General features: G+C 52.4%; 5 protein-coding genes across 5 annotated transcripts; 2 read left to right on the top strand and 3 right to left on the bottom strand.

Moving 5' to 3' along the window:
* Positions 1 to 13: 13 nt before the first annotated feature.
* On the bottom strand, positions 14 to 1709 carry MAM_01903 (CwfJ domain protein; the record flags this gene model as incomplete). The annotated part of the gene is made up of 2 exons (XM_040820702.1): positions 14 to 1631; positions 1693 to 1709. The coding sequence occupies 2 exons, from the start codon at positions 1707 to 1709 to the stop codon at positions 14 to 16; spliced, it is 1635 nt and encodes a 544-aa protein (XP_040681045.1).
* A 313-nt stretch (positions 1710 to 2022) lies between these two features.
* MAM_01902 (HEAT repeat protein) lies at positions 2023 to 9986 on the top strand (the record flags this gene model as incomplete). The annotated part of the gene is made up of 2 exons (XM_040820701.1): positions 2023 to 3404; positions 3455 to 9986. 2 exons carry the CDS (start codon positions 2023 to 2025, stop codon positions 9984 to 9986), a joined length of 7914 nt encoding a protein of 2637 aa, XP_040681044.1.
* A 320-nt stretch (positions 9987 to 10306) lies between these two features.
* Positions 10307 to 10849, bottom strand: MAM_01901 (DNL zinc finger domain containing protein; the record flags this gene model as incomplete). The annotated part of the gene is made up of 1 exon (XM_040820700.1): positions 10307 to 10849. The coding sequence occupies one exon, from the start codon at positions 10847 to 10849 to the stop codon at positions 10307 to 10309; it is 543 nt and encodes a 180-aa protein (XP_040681043.1).
* Positions 10850 to 13286: 2437 nt separating this feature from the next.
* On the top strand, positions 13287 to 15133 carry MAM_01900 (snf5/smarcb1/ini1; the record flags this gene model as incomplete). Its single annotated transcript, XM_040820699.1, has 2 exons — positions 13287 to 14975; positions 15038 to 15133. The coding sequence occupies 2 exons, from the start codon at positions 13287 to 13289 to the stop codon at positions 15131 to 15133; spliced, it is 1785 nt and encodes a 594-aa protein (XP_040681042.1).
* Positions 15134 to 16485: 1352 nt separating this feature from the next.
* Positions 16486 to 18848, bottom strand: MAM_01899 (uncharacterized protein; the record flags this gene model as incomplete). The annotated part of the gene is made up of 4 exons (XM_040820698.1): positions 16486 to 17443; positions 17504 to 18109; positions 18214 to 18447; positions 18772 to 18848. The coding sequence occupies 4 exons, from the start codon at positions 18846 to 18848 to the stop codon at positions 16486 to 16488; spliced, it is 1875 nt and encodes a 624-aa protein (XP_040681041.1).
* Between the last annotated feature and the right edge of the window lie 242 nt (positions 18849 to 19090).

The following is a 19090-nucleotide window of genomic DNA, read 5'->3' as shown; positions in this document are numbered from 1 at the left end:
CGACTCCCCATCTTTACTCCAGAGTAAAATCCCATTCCTTGAACGCCCCCCGAAACGCTTCTACATCTGCTGTTTCTTGCTCCACCGTCTGTTGACAGTCCTGCCAAATGAAGCGCTTCTCCAAGCCCAGCAGTTTGGCAATGACGCGGCGACCAAACTGGAGGTCGAACCGTATGTCTGAGCTGAGGGGCATCACGAGGGACTTGCCCTTAATCCTGTCCTCGCCGTCGTCTGCCCACAGCCAGACGCGGAAGTAGTCCCCGAAGGTGGGTAGCTCTTCCAGCGCCAGCCCCCTGGTTACAAATGACGGGTAGTTTTGGTTCTCGGCCTCGACGCGGAAAGCGGCCTCTGCGATGTCGTCGCGTATCATTTCTGCGGGGATGGGCATGAGCTGCCATATTAGGTGGATGTTGCGGTCGCGGGAGATTTCCCAGGTGACGACGCCGAGTTTGTTCGACGATTTGGCGGATATCATGGCTTGGATGGATTCGCGGAAGCGGGTCATTTCGTTGTAGGCCTTGACGGCGTCCGAGGTCGGGTCGGTGGTTGGGCCCATACTCGGGATGGTGGGTGCGTGTGGGAGAGGGATGATGATGAGGTGGCCGGGGAAGTTGAGGCCCGCGTCGGCAAAGGTGGCTGAGGTCGGGAGAGGTCCTTTGGCGGTGGTGATGTAGGATTCGTCGCCGATGCTGCAGCACATGTGGGCGGAGGCGTTGGGGTTTGACAGGCAGAAGTAGCATTTGTCGGGGCCTGGGGGAGGCGATTCGCGGCGACGTTTGTTGTAGCGGCCGCGCCTGTAGTCGTCGTGGGCGGCGAAGCGACTGTAGCCTGCGCCGTCGTCGTCTCGCGGCCGCTTCCTTTGCGGGGTGAACGGCGAGGCGGTTGCGCCCCTTGGTATGGCGGTGTCGGACTTGTTGAGTGAAAAGGCGTACATGGCTTTTGCTTTTGCTTCGTTGCCGAAGGGCGCCATGGAGATGAATCTTGTGACGGAGGGCGGCTCTGTCTCCGAGCTAGACTGGTGCACGAAGGGTTCTCGTTCGTAGAAGAATGCTGCAGGGGATGCTGATATGTGGTACCGCGGCTTCAGGGCCGCGCAGAGTTCTGCGATTGCTTGGCTGCTCTGCACTGAAGCCTGGTGACTTTGCTTGAGGACCGCTTTGGAGCCGCTCCATACGTTGGCTGGCCAAATTGACGTCAGTAGCACGTCGGCTGTGTTTGCGCCCTTCAATCCCTTTGCGTCGTCGTCGGTGTGGAATGGTAGGTGCTGCTCTCTCGACTGGCCGCCCACCACTTTTGTGTCCAGAAGGCCGCCGAGGGTGACGATGCGGAGGCCATCTGAGGTCTTTGTGATGCTGCGCTTTCCCAAGAAGTGAAGGTTATGGCAGATTTCTTCGCCTGCCTCCACTCTTGTCGCGAGTCGCTCGGGCAGCGAGTGAGTCCCGATGGTGAAGTAGGTGGGCAGAGGCACTGCAAGAGAACCGTCTAATAGGGCGGATATCGTCTTTTCTTCGGTTTCCGGGGTGAACACATCGCCCGTTAGGATTGCCAGCGAAAAGTCGTTTTTTGCGTGGACAGTGGCCAGTTTGTTGAGCGCGGGTTCAAGCTGGCCATTGAGGCTGCCGAGCATAATACTAGGGGGGAGGGATTAGTATAGATAAATTGGGTGAATCTATAGTGAAATGACCCACTCACATCTTTGGGGAAGCCATAATGCTCTGTTGATGGCCATGAGAAAAGTTACGTTGCGAGATTGAAGTTGCGAAGGGAACGACGAGCTGCGGTGGAGCTTCTCGAAAACGATGTAGTTTGCGCAGAGCACATCATTGGTGACAAGAGCTTCAGTGGGTCCTCCATAATGCTTATCGGTTTTCCCGCATATCAACCGATAAGAAAAAAAAAATTACTACTCCGTACAGAACTCGTAACCAGAGTTACTAGTGGGGGACCATTCTATCTTCGTATCGACTCGGAATCTTGTCTTGTCTTTTTGTTGCAATCGGCAGCACACAACACACAGCCGAAATGCCGTCCAAATCTTCTGGACGCATTGAGAAGGTACGGAAAAACAAGTACTCAACTCCCCATCAAAAAAATCATAGATGGGAGTCCTTCTCCACGAAAATCGCAAAATTCCATTCCCTTCAACCGCTACGAAAAGTTCGACGACATGATCTCGAAAACGAAGATTTGTCAACAGCCACATCGTACTTCCAAAATGGGCTGCAGAAATGGGGCGAATTGAATATTTCGAAACCATTCTGCTTTTTCAAGCGAGATGTTCTACCGTTGTCAGAAAGCTTGCCGCAGATCTTGCACTTTGAGGACAAGATTATGGGATATCTCGTCCAATATATTTCTTTGAATGACAAAGATGCATTGGAGCCTTTATTAGACCTCATGACTGCCTTTGCGCATGATTTAGGCGTGCGGTTCGAGAAGCACTATTTGCAGAGCATAAACCTGTTGTTGGACATTGCTGGCAGGACTCAACCTGTGGAAGTTATTGAATGGACATTTGGAGCCATGGCGTTCTTGTTCAAGTACCTCTCGAAGCTGCTTGTACCCGACCTACGACCGACGTACGATCTCATGGCGCCATTGCTCGGACGATCGCGACACCCTCAGTACATTGCCCGTTTCGCAGCCGAAGCAATGAGCTTTCTTGTTAAGAAGGCGGCTGCGCCTTCTCACAAAGAAGTTGCTCTCAAGTCTTTCGTTGAGCATGTCCGAAACGACCTCATTGGCATGGCTCAAGATCGCCAGTTCACTCTGTACAACGATGGTGTGATGACAATGTTTGCTGAAGCCATCAAAGGAACTGATGGCGTGATTCACTCTTCTGCCAGTGCTATTGTATCGGCCCTTTTTGACGCACTACCGGAGAACGAGTGCATGCTGTCTCGGGAGAATATTTGGTTGGATGTCATATGTGGAGTTTTGACCAGTGTTCTGCACCATGGGAGGGTAGACACCATGGGTGAGTTTATGGAAGAGATTGTCGCAAAGCTCAGATCGACGCAGGAGCTTGTGGACGGCTCCAAGGTACAGTGGAAGACCGTGCCCTGTATAAGTATTCTTGGCGTTCTAGCTGGAGTCAGAAAGGGCTCCCGAATCAGCAATTGGCATGGGTTTCTTCGAGATTTCACCGACATTCTGAGGATGATGGGCAGAGGACCCGACGAGATAAGGCAGGGCGACGTTGGAATCCTGTGGAAATCCGTTATCGTCAAAGTCGCCATCGTTTGCCACCATGCGCCCATGGACGCCTTGATACCCTATATCTCAACTCTCAACCAGACTCTCACGAAGGAACCATTTATGCGATGGTTCATTCCTTTCTGCGCATACTTTTGCGATCTCGACCCTAGCCGATTTGGCAGCCTTTTTCGATCCGAATTTCAGAAGTGAGTAGCCAGTCAAGTCCAAAATTCGAACCAAGCTAATGATCCTACAGATTCGTTGCTGGTCACTGGTCACAAGGGCAAAACGAGCATGTCCTTTGCGTCTTACTTCCAAAGATGATTAAAAGCCGGGCATTCCCACCACTGGGCGAGAAAGATTGTTGCAGATTACCACAAGCCTGGCAAGACCGGATCGTGTCAAAGTTCGAGCGGCTGGAAATCTCGCCCTTCCCTGAGCGTGGACCATACAACAAAGACCCTCAAGAATGGCGAGATCGGTGTTTACCAGAGTACGCTGGTCTGCTGCAGCTACTTGAACTTACGGCTGTACACCCATCCACAAATGCCCGAATTGCTGAGTTGTTGTCAAGAAAGTTGAAACTGGCCCTTCGACCGTCCTCGTCTTTGGCATCTGACGAAGTGCATTTTATCATTAGCCAAGGATTTCAGGCGTATTTGAGAATGAGCAAGGCAGCTGGCTCTATTGACACCTCCCTGAGTCCGCTCCTTCGTGCAGCAGTGCCAAGATTTGCACGCTCAGTCGGCTTTCTGCAGGCATATCTGGCTTATGAGAAGGCTCAAACAGCCGCTTCTGCAACGTCTGATACCATGGAGGGAACAGGTGGCGAGAGCCCAACATTGGAAGAGGACCCCGTGCTTGTGCCTCTGGTAGAAAATCTCAGCTCACCTTCCCACGCAATCCGATTAGCGTCCCTGGATTTGTTGAAACAGATGTGTGACAGTGAGGCATTAACGGAATGCGTGGATGTCATGCTGCAGATTGAACAGATGCCATTGAGCCACGAGAATACCAGAGCTATCGCAATGCACCTGCGGAAAATCAGACTGCACTATAATGCCGTCAGTGAATCAACTTGGCTGCGGGACGGAATCCCAAGGTTTATATTTGGCTTACTGACTGTGAAGCTGTCCCCGGTATGGGATGAAGCGGTGGAGAACCTGAAATATCTTACTGAGTCTAGTACGGGGGAAGAAGCTGTTTCTGCTATTGCATTTCAGTGGATTAACCAGCCATCCACGAGATGGACGCCGCCTAGTCCTGAAAGCCCCGATGGAGATCGAAGACCGTACACGGATTTCGAATGCACTGCTCTGGGGAGCCTGGAACATTCAGCCAAGGCAATACAAGACCTGGCCGAGAAAGCAGACGATTCACTTCTCAAGCATTTTGATGAGAAACAACTTTTGGCCGAGTCCACGCCACCCACCGCAAGATCGAGAGCTCTGAAAGTTCTCAATGCTGCCCCAGCTGTTGCCGAAAAGCGATCCCGGCAGCTTGTGCCTCTCCTCCTTTGCTGGGCAGTTGACGACGATGAATTCGATGGCGGTGAAGCTGCACGTGCACAAGCATCGACTTGGTCTCTGGCTGACCGCAAGGCTCTTTTGGGCGTTTTTGCACAGTTCAAAAATCCAAAGGTTCTTTACCAGCATAAAAAGGTGTACGAAGCACTGCTGTTGCTTATGGAGAACGGTGACGGTGAGGTACAGAAGTTGGCACTTCGAGCGATTTTGACCTGGAACCAGGACGGTGTCAAGGCATATCGGGAGAACCTGGAAAACCTGCTCGATGAAGCCCGATTCAAGAACGAGCTTGCAGTATTTCTCCAGGGAGATGAGGTTATCAAACCGGAGCATCGCCCGCAGCTAATGCCACTACTTCTTCGTCTCCTCTATGGTCGGGCAATTGCCAAGAAAGGTATTGCAAGTGGGAGGAACGGACTGCAGGCCACTCGGCTTGCTATACTGCGGAACCTTTCGGTCGAAGATATGGGAAGTTTCCTTGAAATTGCCGCGGGGAAGTTGAGACGTGTTCAAGTCACGGTGACGAAGACCCGGCGAAAGAAGCTATTCCACGAGCCCATCATTACGACCCGGAAACAAGTCGGTTTCTTAAACATGATATCATCATTGATTACGGAGCTGGGGACCAATATTGAACCATACATGGACACTCTCGTCAATGCAGTCTTGTACTGCCTTGTTTATTCTTCGAGGCAGCTACGTGACAAGGCCGGAGATGGTGATGTCAAGGACGAGGAACAAGACGAAAGGCGTAGTGACTTGTCGTTACTCAAGTCGGCGAGGTCCATGGGCATCAAGTGTCTAACGGCGCTTTTCCAAAACGCACAAAACTTTCAATGGGACCCGTACCGAGAGCTGATAATCGAGGAGGTGGTGGCGCCAAGGCTTGACATGCTCGCAGCTGAGACGACGCAAGGCGTTTCCGGCATGCTTCACTTGCTTTCCACTTGGTCAGCTCTGCCGAAAGCTGCCATGTTCCTCGGTCCACAGGGCGAGACTCTCCCTAAGGGTGTACTGCCAAACGTTATTGATTGCATGTCTAAAGAAAAGACGAAAAATGAGGTCAAGATATTTGTGCTTGCCATTCTTCAAAACTTAGTCAAACTTGCTTTGGCGCCAGCCCAGGAATCTGAGTTTAATGAGATTATCAAAGATGAGCTACTGGAAGCTAATGCTACGGAAATTTTGTCAAAGATCACAATCGTCCTGCACACGAGTGGCGCCAGTAATGATCTCCTGGAGGCTTCTGTGGAGACCGTTTTGGCTCTCTCGCCGATTTTTCAGGGCTTGGATGATATTCAAAGAGTTATCAGCATGTGTAGCTACCTCTTGCAGCAACCTCCTCGTCGAGTCAATCCAAAGACAAAAGGTCGAATTTTGCTCATTGTCGAACGCTTTGTGGCACTGCCCGACGCCTCTAAGGATCCCGCCTTGTTGTCAGATGTTTACAACACCCTTTCGTCCTTGTTCAGCTACTTTAAAGACAGAGAAAACCGGCATTCCCTTTCCAGGGCCATGCTTACGATTTCCCAACAGGATGTCGAAATCGCAGAAATAGCCAGTCTCTGCAACGAACTGAACACTTTCAAGGACGGTCGAATCGACGAACCGGATTATGACCGTCGTCTTGCTGCTTTCAATGCTATTTCTATGATTCGTCATGTTCCCTGGAGCCCCAAGCAATGGCTTCCCCTCATTCACAATCTTCTCTTTTTCATCCGTATGGATCAAGAGTTCGGTGTTCTGTCGTCAAATTCCGCAGATGGCATACGACGCTATGTCCAGAATGTGGCAAACTCTCAGTCAGATGAGGCCAAGCCAACCTTTGATAACCAGATGCGCACAATAATCCTGCCTGCTCTGTACTCTGGCTCAAGGGAGAAATCAGACACTGTACGCAGAGAATACTTGCGTGTCATGGGCTATATTCTCACCACAATGCCCGAGTGGGAACCCGTTGCCGATCTTAGCGGGCTTCTGACAGAACGTAATGAAGATTCCTCCGAGCCGTCATTCTTCTTCAACATTTTGAGCCCCGCTACTTCGAGGCAATTGGAGGCCCTACGAACTCTTGAGACAGCGAACGCAGTGAAGCAAATGGGTACTCAGAATCTGGGCCAATTTTTCATTCCTTTACTGGAGCACTTTATCTACGGCCGAGAAGACGGTAGTGATGACCACGGACTCGGAGCGCAGGCTACCAATACAATTGGCAATCTGGCGTTGTCTTTGAATTGGAACCATTACCGAACCACTCTCTATCGGTACATCAGCTACCTAGAATCAAGAGCAGAGATGCAGAAGCATACCGTCCGACTTTTAGGAAAATTTGTGGATGCCCTTGTTTTGTCATCTGAGAAGAACAAAACTGATGGCATGGATGTGGATAGGGACGAGGCGAAGACAGCTTCCTTGAGACTCCAGGCCACTGTCCCAACGATTGCCAAGCTGTCCGTTGACGTACTTGATTATATTCTTCCACCTTTGATCAAGCACTTACATGACAAGGACGACTCTGAAGTCAGTTATCGCGTCCCTGTTGGTGTTGTGATCGTCAAATTATTGAAACTGCTGCCCCCGGGGCAGATGGATCAGAAGCTGGCCGGAGTTCTCACCGACATATGCCACATTCTCCGAAGTAAAGCCTGGGAATCTCGTGAAATGGCACGAGATACTTTGGTGAAGATTGCGGTCGTCCTTGGACCCTCTTTTTTTGGGTTCATTCTCAAGGAATTGCGCGGAGCCCTTACGAAAGGTTATCAATTGCACGTACTCTCATATACGATGCATTCGATCTTGGTTGCCACAGTCCCTACCTTTGCGGCTGGCGACCTGGATCACTGCCTTTCTTCCGTCGTCACCATTATTATGGATGACATTTTTGGTGTCACTGGGCAAGAGAAGGACGCTGAAGGCTACATGACGCAAATGAAGGAAATCAAAAGCAGCAAGAGTCAAGATTCAATGGAACTGGTGGCTAAGAATGCATCCATCAGTCATCTCATTGATCTCGTCAGGCCGCTGCAGGCTCTTCTGCTCCAAAAGGTCGACTTGAAAGTGGCGCGCAAGATTGACGCTCTGATGGGCCGCATTGGCGCTGGGCTTCTTCAGAACCCCGGCGCTGATTCTCGGGATACGCTGGTTTTCTGCTACGAGATCATTCAAGACACGTATCGAAGCCAGAAACCAGAGGCAGCCCAAAGGATGGATCCTAGGGTGAGAAAGTATCTCGTTCAGAAAGGAGCTAAAAAGAGTGGCGAGCGTGGTAGCACGACTAAACACACTTACAAGTTGGTACGCTTCGCTTTCGACATTTTGCGATCTATGTTCAAGAAGTATGACGATCTGCGAACTCCGGAAAATGTCGGAGGATTCCTTCCCATTGTTGGAGATGCGATTATTGATGGAGAAGATGAGGTGAAGACCTCTGTATTCCGGCTTCTCGCAGTGCTTGTCAAGGTTCCATTTAACTCCGAAGATGGCACCGGCATATACCGAGTTGCGGTGAAGGAAGCTTTCAAGACCGCATCACAGTCGACATCCACCAGGGCAGAAACATTTCAAGCAGCCCTCAAGCTTTTGGCTGTGTTGTTGCGTGATCGCAAGGATGTCGTTGTCAAGGACGCTGCGGTTGATATGCTCCTTGAAAAATTGAAGGATGACCTGACGGAGCCTCTTTACCGACACGTCACCTTCAACTTTTTGCGGTCTGTTATGGATCGTAAGATTGAGACAGCTACGGTTTATGACACTCTGGACCATGTTGGTACGGTCATGATTACAAACGACGACAAAGATACGAGGGATCTAGCTCGTGGTGCCTTCTTCCAATTTATCAGGGAATACCCTCAAAAGAAGGCCCGTTGGGCTAAACAGTTGAACTTCATTGTGGCCAATTTGAAGTACGATCGAGAGGGCGGTCGCTTGTCGGTTATGGAAATTGTCCATCTCTTACTCATCAAGTCTTCAGACGACTTTGTTCAAGAAATTGTTGGCACCTGTTTCCTACCGCTATTTTTTGTTCTTGCCAACGATGACAGCGAGAAGTGTCGGCTTCTAGCAGGAGAACTGATGAAGGAGATGTTTCAGAAGGCTGACAAGGAACGAATCCAGCATATTCTCGGGCTCCTACGAACATGGCTTGACAAGCAAGATAGCACCGCTGTGCAGAAATTGGCTTCACAAATCTTTGGCTTCTACTTCGAATCATGTGAGGACGCTCAAAACAACAAGAAGGATTGCAGGCTAGTTTTGAACAGATTCTCAGCTATTCTGAAGGCGGAAGATGTAAAGAACACTGATGCTCAGCTAATTGAGACGACACTCGACGTTGTTCGTTTACTTTGTGGGCGTATGGGCGAGGAGGCACTCTCTGCAAAAAGGGGAGGACTATGGAGCGACGTTGCCCGCTATCTCCGTCACCCTGAGCCAACTGTGAAGCTTGCGGCGGCGAGATCAGTCAACTCTTATCTTGCCGACTTCGCGAGGCGACGGACTAAAGTCTTTACTGGCGAGGCTATCGATGGGCCGCATGGCCTCACGCTTGATCTTGAGGACATGTACAAGCTCACGCGGCTTGCATTAAGCTCACTGAACAGTGACGAAATTGACGAAAATCTTGCTTCAGAGCTAGTGCAGATTCTTGTCTTTCTAGGAACCTGCATCCCTGTCCTGACTACTGTCGAAGGAGACGTTGAAGAAGAAGAAGAGGACGCTGGGGAGCAAGATGAAGACATGATAGCCACAGGGAAACGGGAAGGCGTCGATTATCTCTTTTGGAGGCTATCGCATATTCTCCGAAGAGAAACCCCACCCCGATCATTGGCGATGAACTCGAAGGTGGCCGCCATGGAAATATTGGAGACCGTGTGCCGGCGTGTACTCAGTACTCCCGGCCGACCTTCGCTCAAGATTGTTCTTGTGCCGCTGCAACAGTTGACGGATCCATCCATTCCTGTCCCTTTCAGCAATGACGAAGCATTCAAGGCCAAACTTGAAGGGGTCAAGACCAGAGCTCGAATCATGATGGACTCCCTCCAGAAGAAGTTTGGCACTGCAGAGTTCAGCAAGGTCCTAATGGATATCAGGGAGGCAGTAAAAGCAAGACGGCAAGAGAGGTCAAGCAAGAGGAAGATTGAAGCAATAACGCAACCAGAGAAGCATGGACGAGACAAGAGGAAGAAGTTTGAAAAGAACAAGGAGAGGAGGAAACTGCGATCGAAGGAGCAAAAGGTGGCGAGGCAATCATTCAAGGGGTGGTAGGTAGGTTTGGGCATTAGCATGGCGTTTACAAAGATTTTCCATGGGTATCATATAGTGTCCAAGTGCGAGGTATTTCATATCATGATAATGTCGTGTTTTGAAACGAGCACCAGTGTAGCTATCATGGCCGTCTCAGCCTTGACCTTTTTTCTTGTATTTTTTTTCTCTCAACATTGTACGAGTAGGGTATCTATTCATTTTGGAACGCCAACGCCAGTCAGGGCAATCCAGCCATCTCACGAGTCGTGCAATCGATGGTAGCTCATCAGCTATATATATATATATATATATATATATATATATATATATGCAAGGGCACATCATCGCTCCTTCTCTGTTTGCGCCCGACTACGGGTCTCTTCGGGCCAAAACTCGACATCGCCATCCTCACCAAGACTGCCTCTCTTGACCAATCCTCCCCTTTCCCGCACCAAGTCTTCGACTGTGATCTTCCTGTCTCCAAAGATATTCAAATGGTCGCTGATTACGTGTCGGTTTCGACAACTAGGACAAGTGATGAGGACCGAGCCCGTGTGGTAGCCTTGCTTCGAGACGTTGTGGTGGCTGCGATGCCCGCACGGCACGCAGGTAAACGACAGCTGGTAGTACGCAGGGTTGGCCTTTGGACGCGGCCCCTCGCTTACGGGCGCCTCGCCCGACTCGTTTGCCTGCGCTTCGGCTTCGGGGCTCAAGTAGACCGGTTTCTGGGAGGGCCTGGGGATCGAGTGCGCTGCGCGGGCGACGACGGGAGCGACGGGCTTTGCAGAGCGGAAGGCGGACTGCCGAAAGGGGATTGCGCGGAGCCCTTGGGGACGCAGTCGCCGCAAGATGGAATAGAGCGGCTGTGTTGCTCTTGCCGCCATTGTCTGTGGTGTTGTGGATGCTCGGAGGCGTGATGGAGAGCAAAGGAGGTGATTGAAGCGTGTGGTGTGGCTGTTGAGGAACGAGAAAATTGGGAAGAGACGGACGTCATCTGGCATTCGTCTGTGGTTGGTTGTTTTGGCGGGTCCCTGCGAGACTCCTGTGGCGACAGGGGCTTGAAGGCTTGAAGAGTTGAAGAATTGGCTGTGATAAGGGGGATATTGGAGAGTGGCAGGACGTATTCACATTTGACGGCATATTTTAACCAACGCAGAATATCACGCCCAGATCAAAGTCTTGGTCCGGAATGGCCCGAGGTACCGAATACCGAATACTCGCAGGCAACTCACCGCGCAACTGAGCGGAGCTTCTTGCCTCGTGTCGCGACTCCGTGTAAGTCGCTCCTGACCAGTTTGCTCGAATTCAGGCAGAGACATTCCGTGGCACCTTCCATTTTGGAAAACCGAGAGCTCCCTCTCCTTGGTCGGGGCACAAAGAAACATCTTGCCCTGGGCGGTACAGATTCATGTCTGAACCACAACCACTGCACCTCTCGCGCTCTCCCCGGGTCACTATCGAGCGTCGTTTTCCTGGCCAAGTATCTGGACTAGGCCGCAATCATGAAGAGCTTCCTTGGTTTAATGATAATGGGCTTCCTTTTGGCTCATAGCAGCCCCGTCACAGCTGTCAGCGATGATCCAAACATGGCCTTGGCGCTTGTAAACCAGGCTCGTCAAGCCAAAGGGCTTCAACCTCTCTTGTGGGACACCAGCCTGAAGGCCTATGCTCAGTTCTGGGCAGATGAAATGGGCAGTGGTAGACAACCTTTTGAACATGCACCGGTTTCATATCGGCCGAGCCAAGGAGAAAACCTATACGAGCAGTCGGCCGGACAGTGTGACGCGAACTATGACAACCCCCTCCAGACGGGAATGCGTGCTTGGTTATCGCAGGAGCATCTGTATACTGGTCAGCCGATAACTACTGGGCATGAGCCGTGGCTTCACTGGTGTAAGTACAGGTCGTTGTCGTTCACCGGCGATATCGTGCGGGCGCAAGCTGATGTCCTGAGTAGCTCAGTGCATGTGGTCTTCTACCACGCGGATTGGCTGTGCTCGAGCTTACAGCCTCTCTGAGCCCTATAAATTCTTTGATGTTTGCCGGTTCTCTCCGGAAGGGAATATGTAAGTAAACTGCTGATCGTCTTGTGTCTGTCTGCACTCTCGCTGACAGGCTTAGTGTTGGTCAGAAACCGTTTTAGGTACAGCTGTCAGTAGCAGCTAGAACGGACCGTCTCTTGACGCAAACGAAGAAAACATCACTTCTAAAGAGGACCAGTTGCTATCATTGTTTCAAATTTGACGCGGAAATCGCTCGAAACAATTGTGAAAATGAAAATTCTGTTCATCGGACCAAGCAATTTTGTCAGCCATTACAAGTCATGTCCTGGACGGCACTGTTACAACGCGGATCTATTGGTTGTACACTTTCTTGATTTGCAGGATTATCAGAGTCCGCAAATGAGTCCTCGGGTAAAGCCCCTTTGCTGCTGCAAGGCTGAGTGCGCATCGTTCACCACGCTCCGGGTTTAGAGTCCTGGTTAACTTTGTCCATTACTATTTATCAATGTCAGGGGATATGTCGTCTGTACTCGGCATATTTGCCAGTGTCATGTGGTCGTGCAGAGTGAGGCATTGTTCACACTAGCAAGGCAACTAGTTAGCTATTAATTTATCAAAATGGGCAACGGCTTACATCCTTTATAATTGAAATTCTGCGGCAGGTCTCGGACACAGTAATCTCGATAAGTTGGGCAGGTCTAGTTCAGCTTCTATCCACCACTGCCCAAACCGGGCTGTCGTTCCAGTCGTTGACTTTCGGCCAACAAGGTATGAGAGAAGCAACATCTCTTTGTGGTCTATGAGGCAAATACGAATATAATTCGGAGTCGGCACCACCGCCTCGATAGACGATGTGTTGTTTCACTCCACCAAAGCTCCAAGTTGTTGAGGCGGCCTCTGGCAGGATGGAGTCGGGACAAAGAATGTGGCTGGTGTGGATAGAGCCACGCTTGTGCACCGCCGCATTCCCCTGCGAAACGGAATATGCCGAAATTTCTGACCGACGCGACTGCCAAAGCGACAGACGGACACACAAGTCGCGACTGTGACTGTGAAGGCTTCAACCACCATCGAGCCACGTCCATCCGGCATCCAGTGCAGCCACCCACACCGATCCCGTCCCGACTGCGATCTTCAACAGCATCATCCTGGAGAGGCCGCCAGCTACGTGATTTTCTGGGACGCGCTTTTGCAGTCAATTGCGGACACGGGGTTTGTCCCTGTCCTCCCTCCTGCTGCTGCGCGTTGCCATCAACTTCGCCGCCGCTGCTCCCTTGCGCCGGCATGACCTGACGCATACGGTCGTCTACTGCACATCATGGAGCGATCGAAACCCCAAGCCTTTCAATCGTCTTACGCGCCTCGCCTGCGCGCCTACAACAACTCTCTTCTGACGCCCGTGCTGCCGAGCGCCCCCTCGGGACCCCTCTCCAGAACGACGAAGCGAGGCACCACCATCATCAACTACGCCGAGGATGGTTACGATGACTTGGAAGAGGACAGCGACGACACCCGCCGCCGACCGACTGGCTTAAGAAGCCTGCGCAAGGAAGATTCCGCATCCAGACAAGATCTAGCCGACAAGGCTGGCAAAGACACCAAGGAGCCGGTGGAAGTTCAAGGCATCTGGCGAGACTGGATGGGCAAGAATCGAGCACTGAAGAGCGATCAACAAAATGCTGCGCAAGCAAGTCTCCCTCTCACCCTGATTCCCATACGAATTGATCTCGACATACCGGCGTTTGTTCCCGCCGCCGCCTTTCCCATTCCAAACACCACTGCGGTTGACAGCACTCTTCCGCAATATCGACCGGGTGAGATGACAGTGCCGTACAAGCTCAGAGACATATTCTGCTGGAACCTGCACGAAACACTCGTCACGACTGATCAATTTGCGCAGACTCTGGCCCAGGACTTGGACCTGCCCAACCGCAGTCTCGTGGTTGCCGAGATAAGCAAGCAAATTAGAACCCAGCTGGAGGAGTATGCAGGGGTCGCGCTTCATCCTTTGTTTCACACGGAGCAAAATACGCTGGCAGCAGCGCCGGTGCCGGCGCCGGCGCCGGCGCCACCTCCCACAGGCGGTTCCCACGGCACTGCCATGGGAACGCCAAGGCCGAGTCTGATGATGAAGTCGAGAGAAGACTCGCCGGCGTCGATGGCGAGACCACTGTCACGACCGGACACTCCTGCTCGAGGCGGCGCCGGCCCAGCAACCCCGTCGCAGGTCGCAGCGCCGAACGTTACGGCGGACGCTACACCGATCCCGCCCGATTCTGACGACTACAACCCCGATGATACCTACCGTTGCATCATCAACCTCAGCCTCAACTTGTCATCCATGTTGTACACGGACAAGTTTGAGTGGTCACTACTTCACCCCCCGGGCACGGCGGAAGCCTTTGCAAAGACGACTTGCGCAGATCTGGGTTTGACTGGCGAATGGATACCGGCCGTGACCCACGCCATTTACGAAGCCGTTCTGCGGCTGAAGAAGGAGGCCTGCGAAGCCGGCGGCTTGGTTGCCGGTTGGGGCGGGCTACAGCAAGACCTGCCCAACGACGCGGCCCTCGGTACGGAAGCCGGATGGAGATATGATCCCGACCACCTGGCAGATGAGTGGGAGCCAAAGGTTGAATTCCTGAGCAAAGAGGAAATCGAAAAGCGAGAGGGCGAGCGGGAGCGAGAAGCCCGCCGACTGCGTCGCGAGACGGCGCGATTCAGCTCGACGGCCGGCCTGCTGGGAGGCACACCCTTCGGCGCCCCTGCCGAGGTGGAGGAGGAGAGGATGGGCCGCGGCGAACGGTCAAAGAAGAAACGGCGCTTCAGAAGCCTCAGCCCGCTGAACCGCAGCGGAACGCCCGGCGGTCGCGGCACCCCGGACGTCGGCGGCTACGGCGGCGGAGGCGCACTGACAGACTTGGAGAGGCAGACATGGAGGTGCACACACTGCCGAGTATGGGGAACCAGCGTCTGGGCAGTCCGCGACGGTCCTGCCGGCCCCAAGGTAAGTGGAATCGTGTTCGTCCACGAAGTCGCGTGGCTGTGCTGACGGACGCGCCGCTGCAGTCTCTGTGCGCAAACTGCGGGTATTTGTACGAGCGCGATCGCAAGCTCCCTCGCCAAACGAGAAACCTGCACGTGCAAGACCCCCGAGCGGCCTAGGAGTCCTCCGTCTCGCAAAGCGGCAAGGACAAGGCGGACAAGGCGACGCCCGACCCTCACGCCCAGCAGGCGCAGGCCTCGACTGGCTCTCCTCGAAAGGGCCAGGGTGCTTCCCCCCCGTCCGCCTCGCATCCGGGCTCCAGGCGAGGGCGCCTGCTGCCCATCTCTAGAGAGTGGTTGCAGGCGCTCCCCGTCACAGGCGGAGACCGTAGCATTGGCTCTATAATCGCTCGAGCCGTCGAGTCTGGTATACAACAAAGACGGTCAGTCCGGCTGTGAACCCGGCAGGCAGGAACAGGAACGCCATCTACAATATGTCAGGGGAAAAGGGGCGTACAGGCAAAACTTGTTTCATGTTGTGTTTGATATATTCTCTTTTTTTTTGCCCGCGCCCCCCTTGCCTGTCGAAGGAGGGGAGAGACGAGCGTGAGGCCAAGGGTGTTGTTTGTGTTTGTGTGCGTGTTTGTGTGCGTCTGACAGAGGCCCTCGTTGATCCGGGTTTGAGCCATGCGGGAGGGGAGCTTCAGCACTGAGGTTTTGTGCGAGGGCGAATGGGCAAAGTTCCCGTGTAGAGTAGAACTGCATGTTGGGTGGTCGATATTGCCGGGGAAATCAACAAGCACTCGCGGCATGTGTTTTGGAGACCCCTGCTCGAGGGCTATGTTCCGGGCACCGTCGCCTTGTCTCTGTCCGTGTCCGTGGACGGCGTGCGCCCTGAACGGTGTGATGTGCTTGTCGGATCAAGTATCAAGTACCTGAGGCGACACCATTTGCGGTGAACACAATATTCGGTGATACCCCATCTCTACTTATGCGCGGAAGAAGGATGGATGGAAAGAAGAGGGGGGAAGAAACGGGGAAGGGCAAATCAAGCATTCCGGCTCGCGACGACAAACCTGTCTGCAGTACGACGTCGTTTCAATGCAAACAATCACATCGTCCAGACGTGTTTGTAAGATCCGGCTGGCTCTTGTAGCAACGGATCTTGGGCCAGGGCGCCTCTCGACCTCTAACATTCAACATCACAGTTGCAGGCATCATTCACCTCCTTTTGCTTATTCTGAGTACATGTATTATTAGATCTCGATCCTTGATCGGAATCAAAGCGCATGGCCGTCCGAGGTGTGACACGGAAATGGCCAAGGACGGAGAAGCACCTGAGCCGCAGCACCGTGCGTGCTCGTGAGTACTGTTCAAAATCGTATATACAAGTACGGGTATTATATCCTTTTTCTCCCTTGTACGGAAAAAAAAACAAAAACAAAAACAAAATAAAACACGCAATTTACCCTTAAAAGCTCGTCAGCATACATTACTTTTCCAAATGAGAATAAAAGGAACGGCAACGTCGACTATTGGCGAGGCCCTCCGTGCATCATCTGGGTTGCATCCACTCCTATCCATCTCATGCCGGCGGGTGCCTGCTGACCTTGGCCTTGGATCTGAACTGCTCCCGGGGGGGCGATAGAATGCAATCCATTCTGATACTGGCCATGACCTGATATCTGACGGAGATTTCTCAGGCGGTCCACTGTCCCGTTCGACAATTGCTCAAAGCTCTGCTTCAGCATCAGAGCATCTTCCCACTTCGTCCCGTAAAGCTGCAACGTCTTGGGAATGCGCTCCAAACACCAAATGGTTCTGCCAAGATTAAGATTGCTGTCCACGGGAACATCAGGTCTCATATGACGGTGGGGTATGGGAGGCGCTGGCGCAGAGCCAGGAGGAGCCGGAGGGGGTGGAACATGCGCCCCAAAGATGAGTAAGTCCTGAGCGTCTCGCAGCACGGCCAGTAACTGATTTGCCATGAAGTAGACCTTTAATGCGTCGTGGTATGTGTAAAATGCGCTGTTCAAGCCACTGTATGTAATGTCATACATGTTGTTGAGATACTCTAGAGAGTACTCGAATATCAGGACTCGGATGTAGTCGGTGATTTGAGGGGCCCTGTCTGATGGCGCAATGCAGTACACATAGCTGTAGCGTAGCTCTTGCTCAAACATTTGCCGAATACCTGGGGGAAGTGTCTTGGGAAGGGACTCCTGCCATTCCCTCATATCCAAGCACATCTGCCAAAGAAAACCGATGGGATCCGGCAAAGGAGTCGGCGCTGATTGATATAACGCCTGGTACCAGTATGACTGTGCTCGACGTAGCTGGAAAAGTAACAGGGCCGGATTCGCAGATTGAGGTCCGGATATGGGTTTCGAAGCAACTGGCTTATCTCCCGGGTTCGATATTTGAGGGAACGCAACATTAATGGATTCGTCCGCGAATGAGAAACTCCGCGCATGGGCCATGCTGATAGCACTGGTTCAAGTAAGCATGCGCTGATAGGCGTGAGACATAAGTATAGGGGAACAAACTGACCGGTCGAGAGCGTAGGTACAATAAAATATCTTGCGTCGCATATCCAGCGCAGACCGGTCCGATACCGACGATGTGGGAGGATCCTGGTGCAATCCCAAGTCAACTACGGCCCGGGACGTAAACCCTATCAGATGCCACGTATCAAAGTGTGCAGGATCCATCATGGAGTAGATAGTAAGCAGAAGTAGCGACTGGATCTGGGTGACATATCCGGGCCTAAGTGCCCGATGTGCATAAGACATAGCGCTGCAAACGAAATCGACGCCGCGAACATAATACTCGTCGTGGATCTCGCGACTTTGAGACGTAGAGCCTATAGCAAGAACCAGGTAAAGCAGCCAGTAGTCGGAGTCCCTGATGACGCGCTCATCTTGACGATACACATCGTCCAATATTGTCAAGAGGGCAGTTTCAGAGAAACACGGAAATAAGGAGTATATGTGGGCCATGAAATATTCAACTATCGCGTTGGCGGTCTGTCTAGAAGGCAGCACAGATTGCGTTGAAACTGGTAAAGGGTCCTTTGTCGTTACTGCCAAAACGAGCCTTGCAAATGTAATGTTTCCCAGGGAAGGCTCAAAATCTCTGGTCGTGGCATCGACCGATCTGCAAATTCGCGTCTTGTCAGAAAAGAAGCCGGAGGAGAGAGGAGAAAAGAGAAAGGGGGGGAGGACAAAAGTATGCTACTAGGTAAAGGGTAGAGCTCATACAAGATGCCGAAGTCCGACACCAGGGAATTGACGTCCAAGTTCTCCCGGTTACGCGCCGCCTTGCGATGGATGGCAGCTCGAATAGCAGCCAGGGAATCTCTTCTCTCCACCTCGGTCAGGTTGGTGTTGGCAGTACCATTGACTTCATGTTGACCGATGGAATCCTTTCGAGACTTTGCATAGTCCAAACGTCGTTCGAGCTTCTCGATGCGAAGTTCAAGGGCGGCGACGTAGCTGTTCACCCAAAGGTCAGCCAGGATGAGCGGCAAATGTCGTCGGGCTTGTCATTGACACACCTCCGTTCTTTTCCCCTGGCGAATTGATCATTGGCTGCCGAACATTCATTTTCACGACCTGCCTTTTCGCAGGCGGTGCAAGCAGGCAGTTTACCGTCACACTGAGGTTCACGAGGAGTTAACTACGAGGATCAATACCGCGACGCACTTGATGAGCAGTGTGTACTTTGACCTTGGCGGCACGGCCTAGGATGACAACGGTCAGTCGAAGGAACAGAAAAGATGTACCGGGGGAGGCTCGTAATCTCTTGTATCAACTCACATCGCGAGCACGCCGAGACTGGTCTTGAGACCCTCAACAAGGGATTTCGCGAGAAGCTGGTGCGGGGCATGGCGCATTGCTGCTTTCGCAATTACTGCGGTACGGAAGACGGGGCAAAAGGCCCGACCGACACCTGTGCTTCTCGGGAGAAGACAAGAAAGATGCCAAGGCGATGCAGATTGGCGTCTAGCAAAGCTCGCAAGCACAGGTTGGTGATGCAGAGCTAAAGGCGGCTCTTATTACCACCGACTGAGCCGGGTGAATGAAGTGTCAGGTGTGTGAGTGGGACTGGGACACAGCGACCGAGGGGAGCGTGAGC

This window comes from Metarhizium album (assembly GCF_000804445.1).
Source record: "Metarhizium album ARSEF 1941 chromosome Unknown scaffold_3, whole genome shotgun sequence".
Lineage (NCBI taxonomy): Eukaryota > Fungi > Ascomycota > Sordariomycetes > Hypocreales > Clavicipitaceae > Metarhizium > Metarhizium album.
The sequence above is the reverse complement of the archived record's forward strand: the minus strand, read 5'-3'. Positions and strand labels throughout refer to the sequence as shown.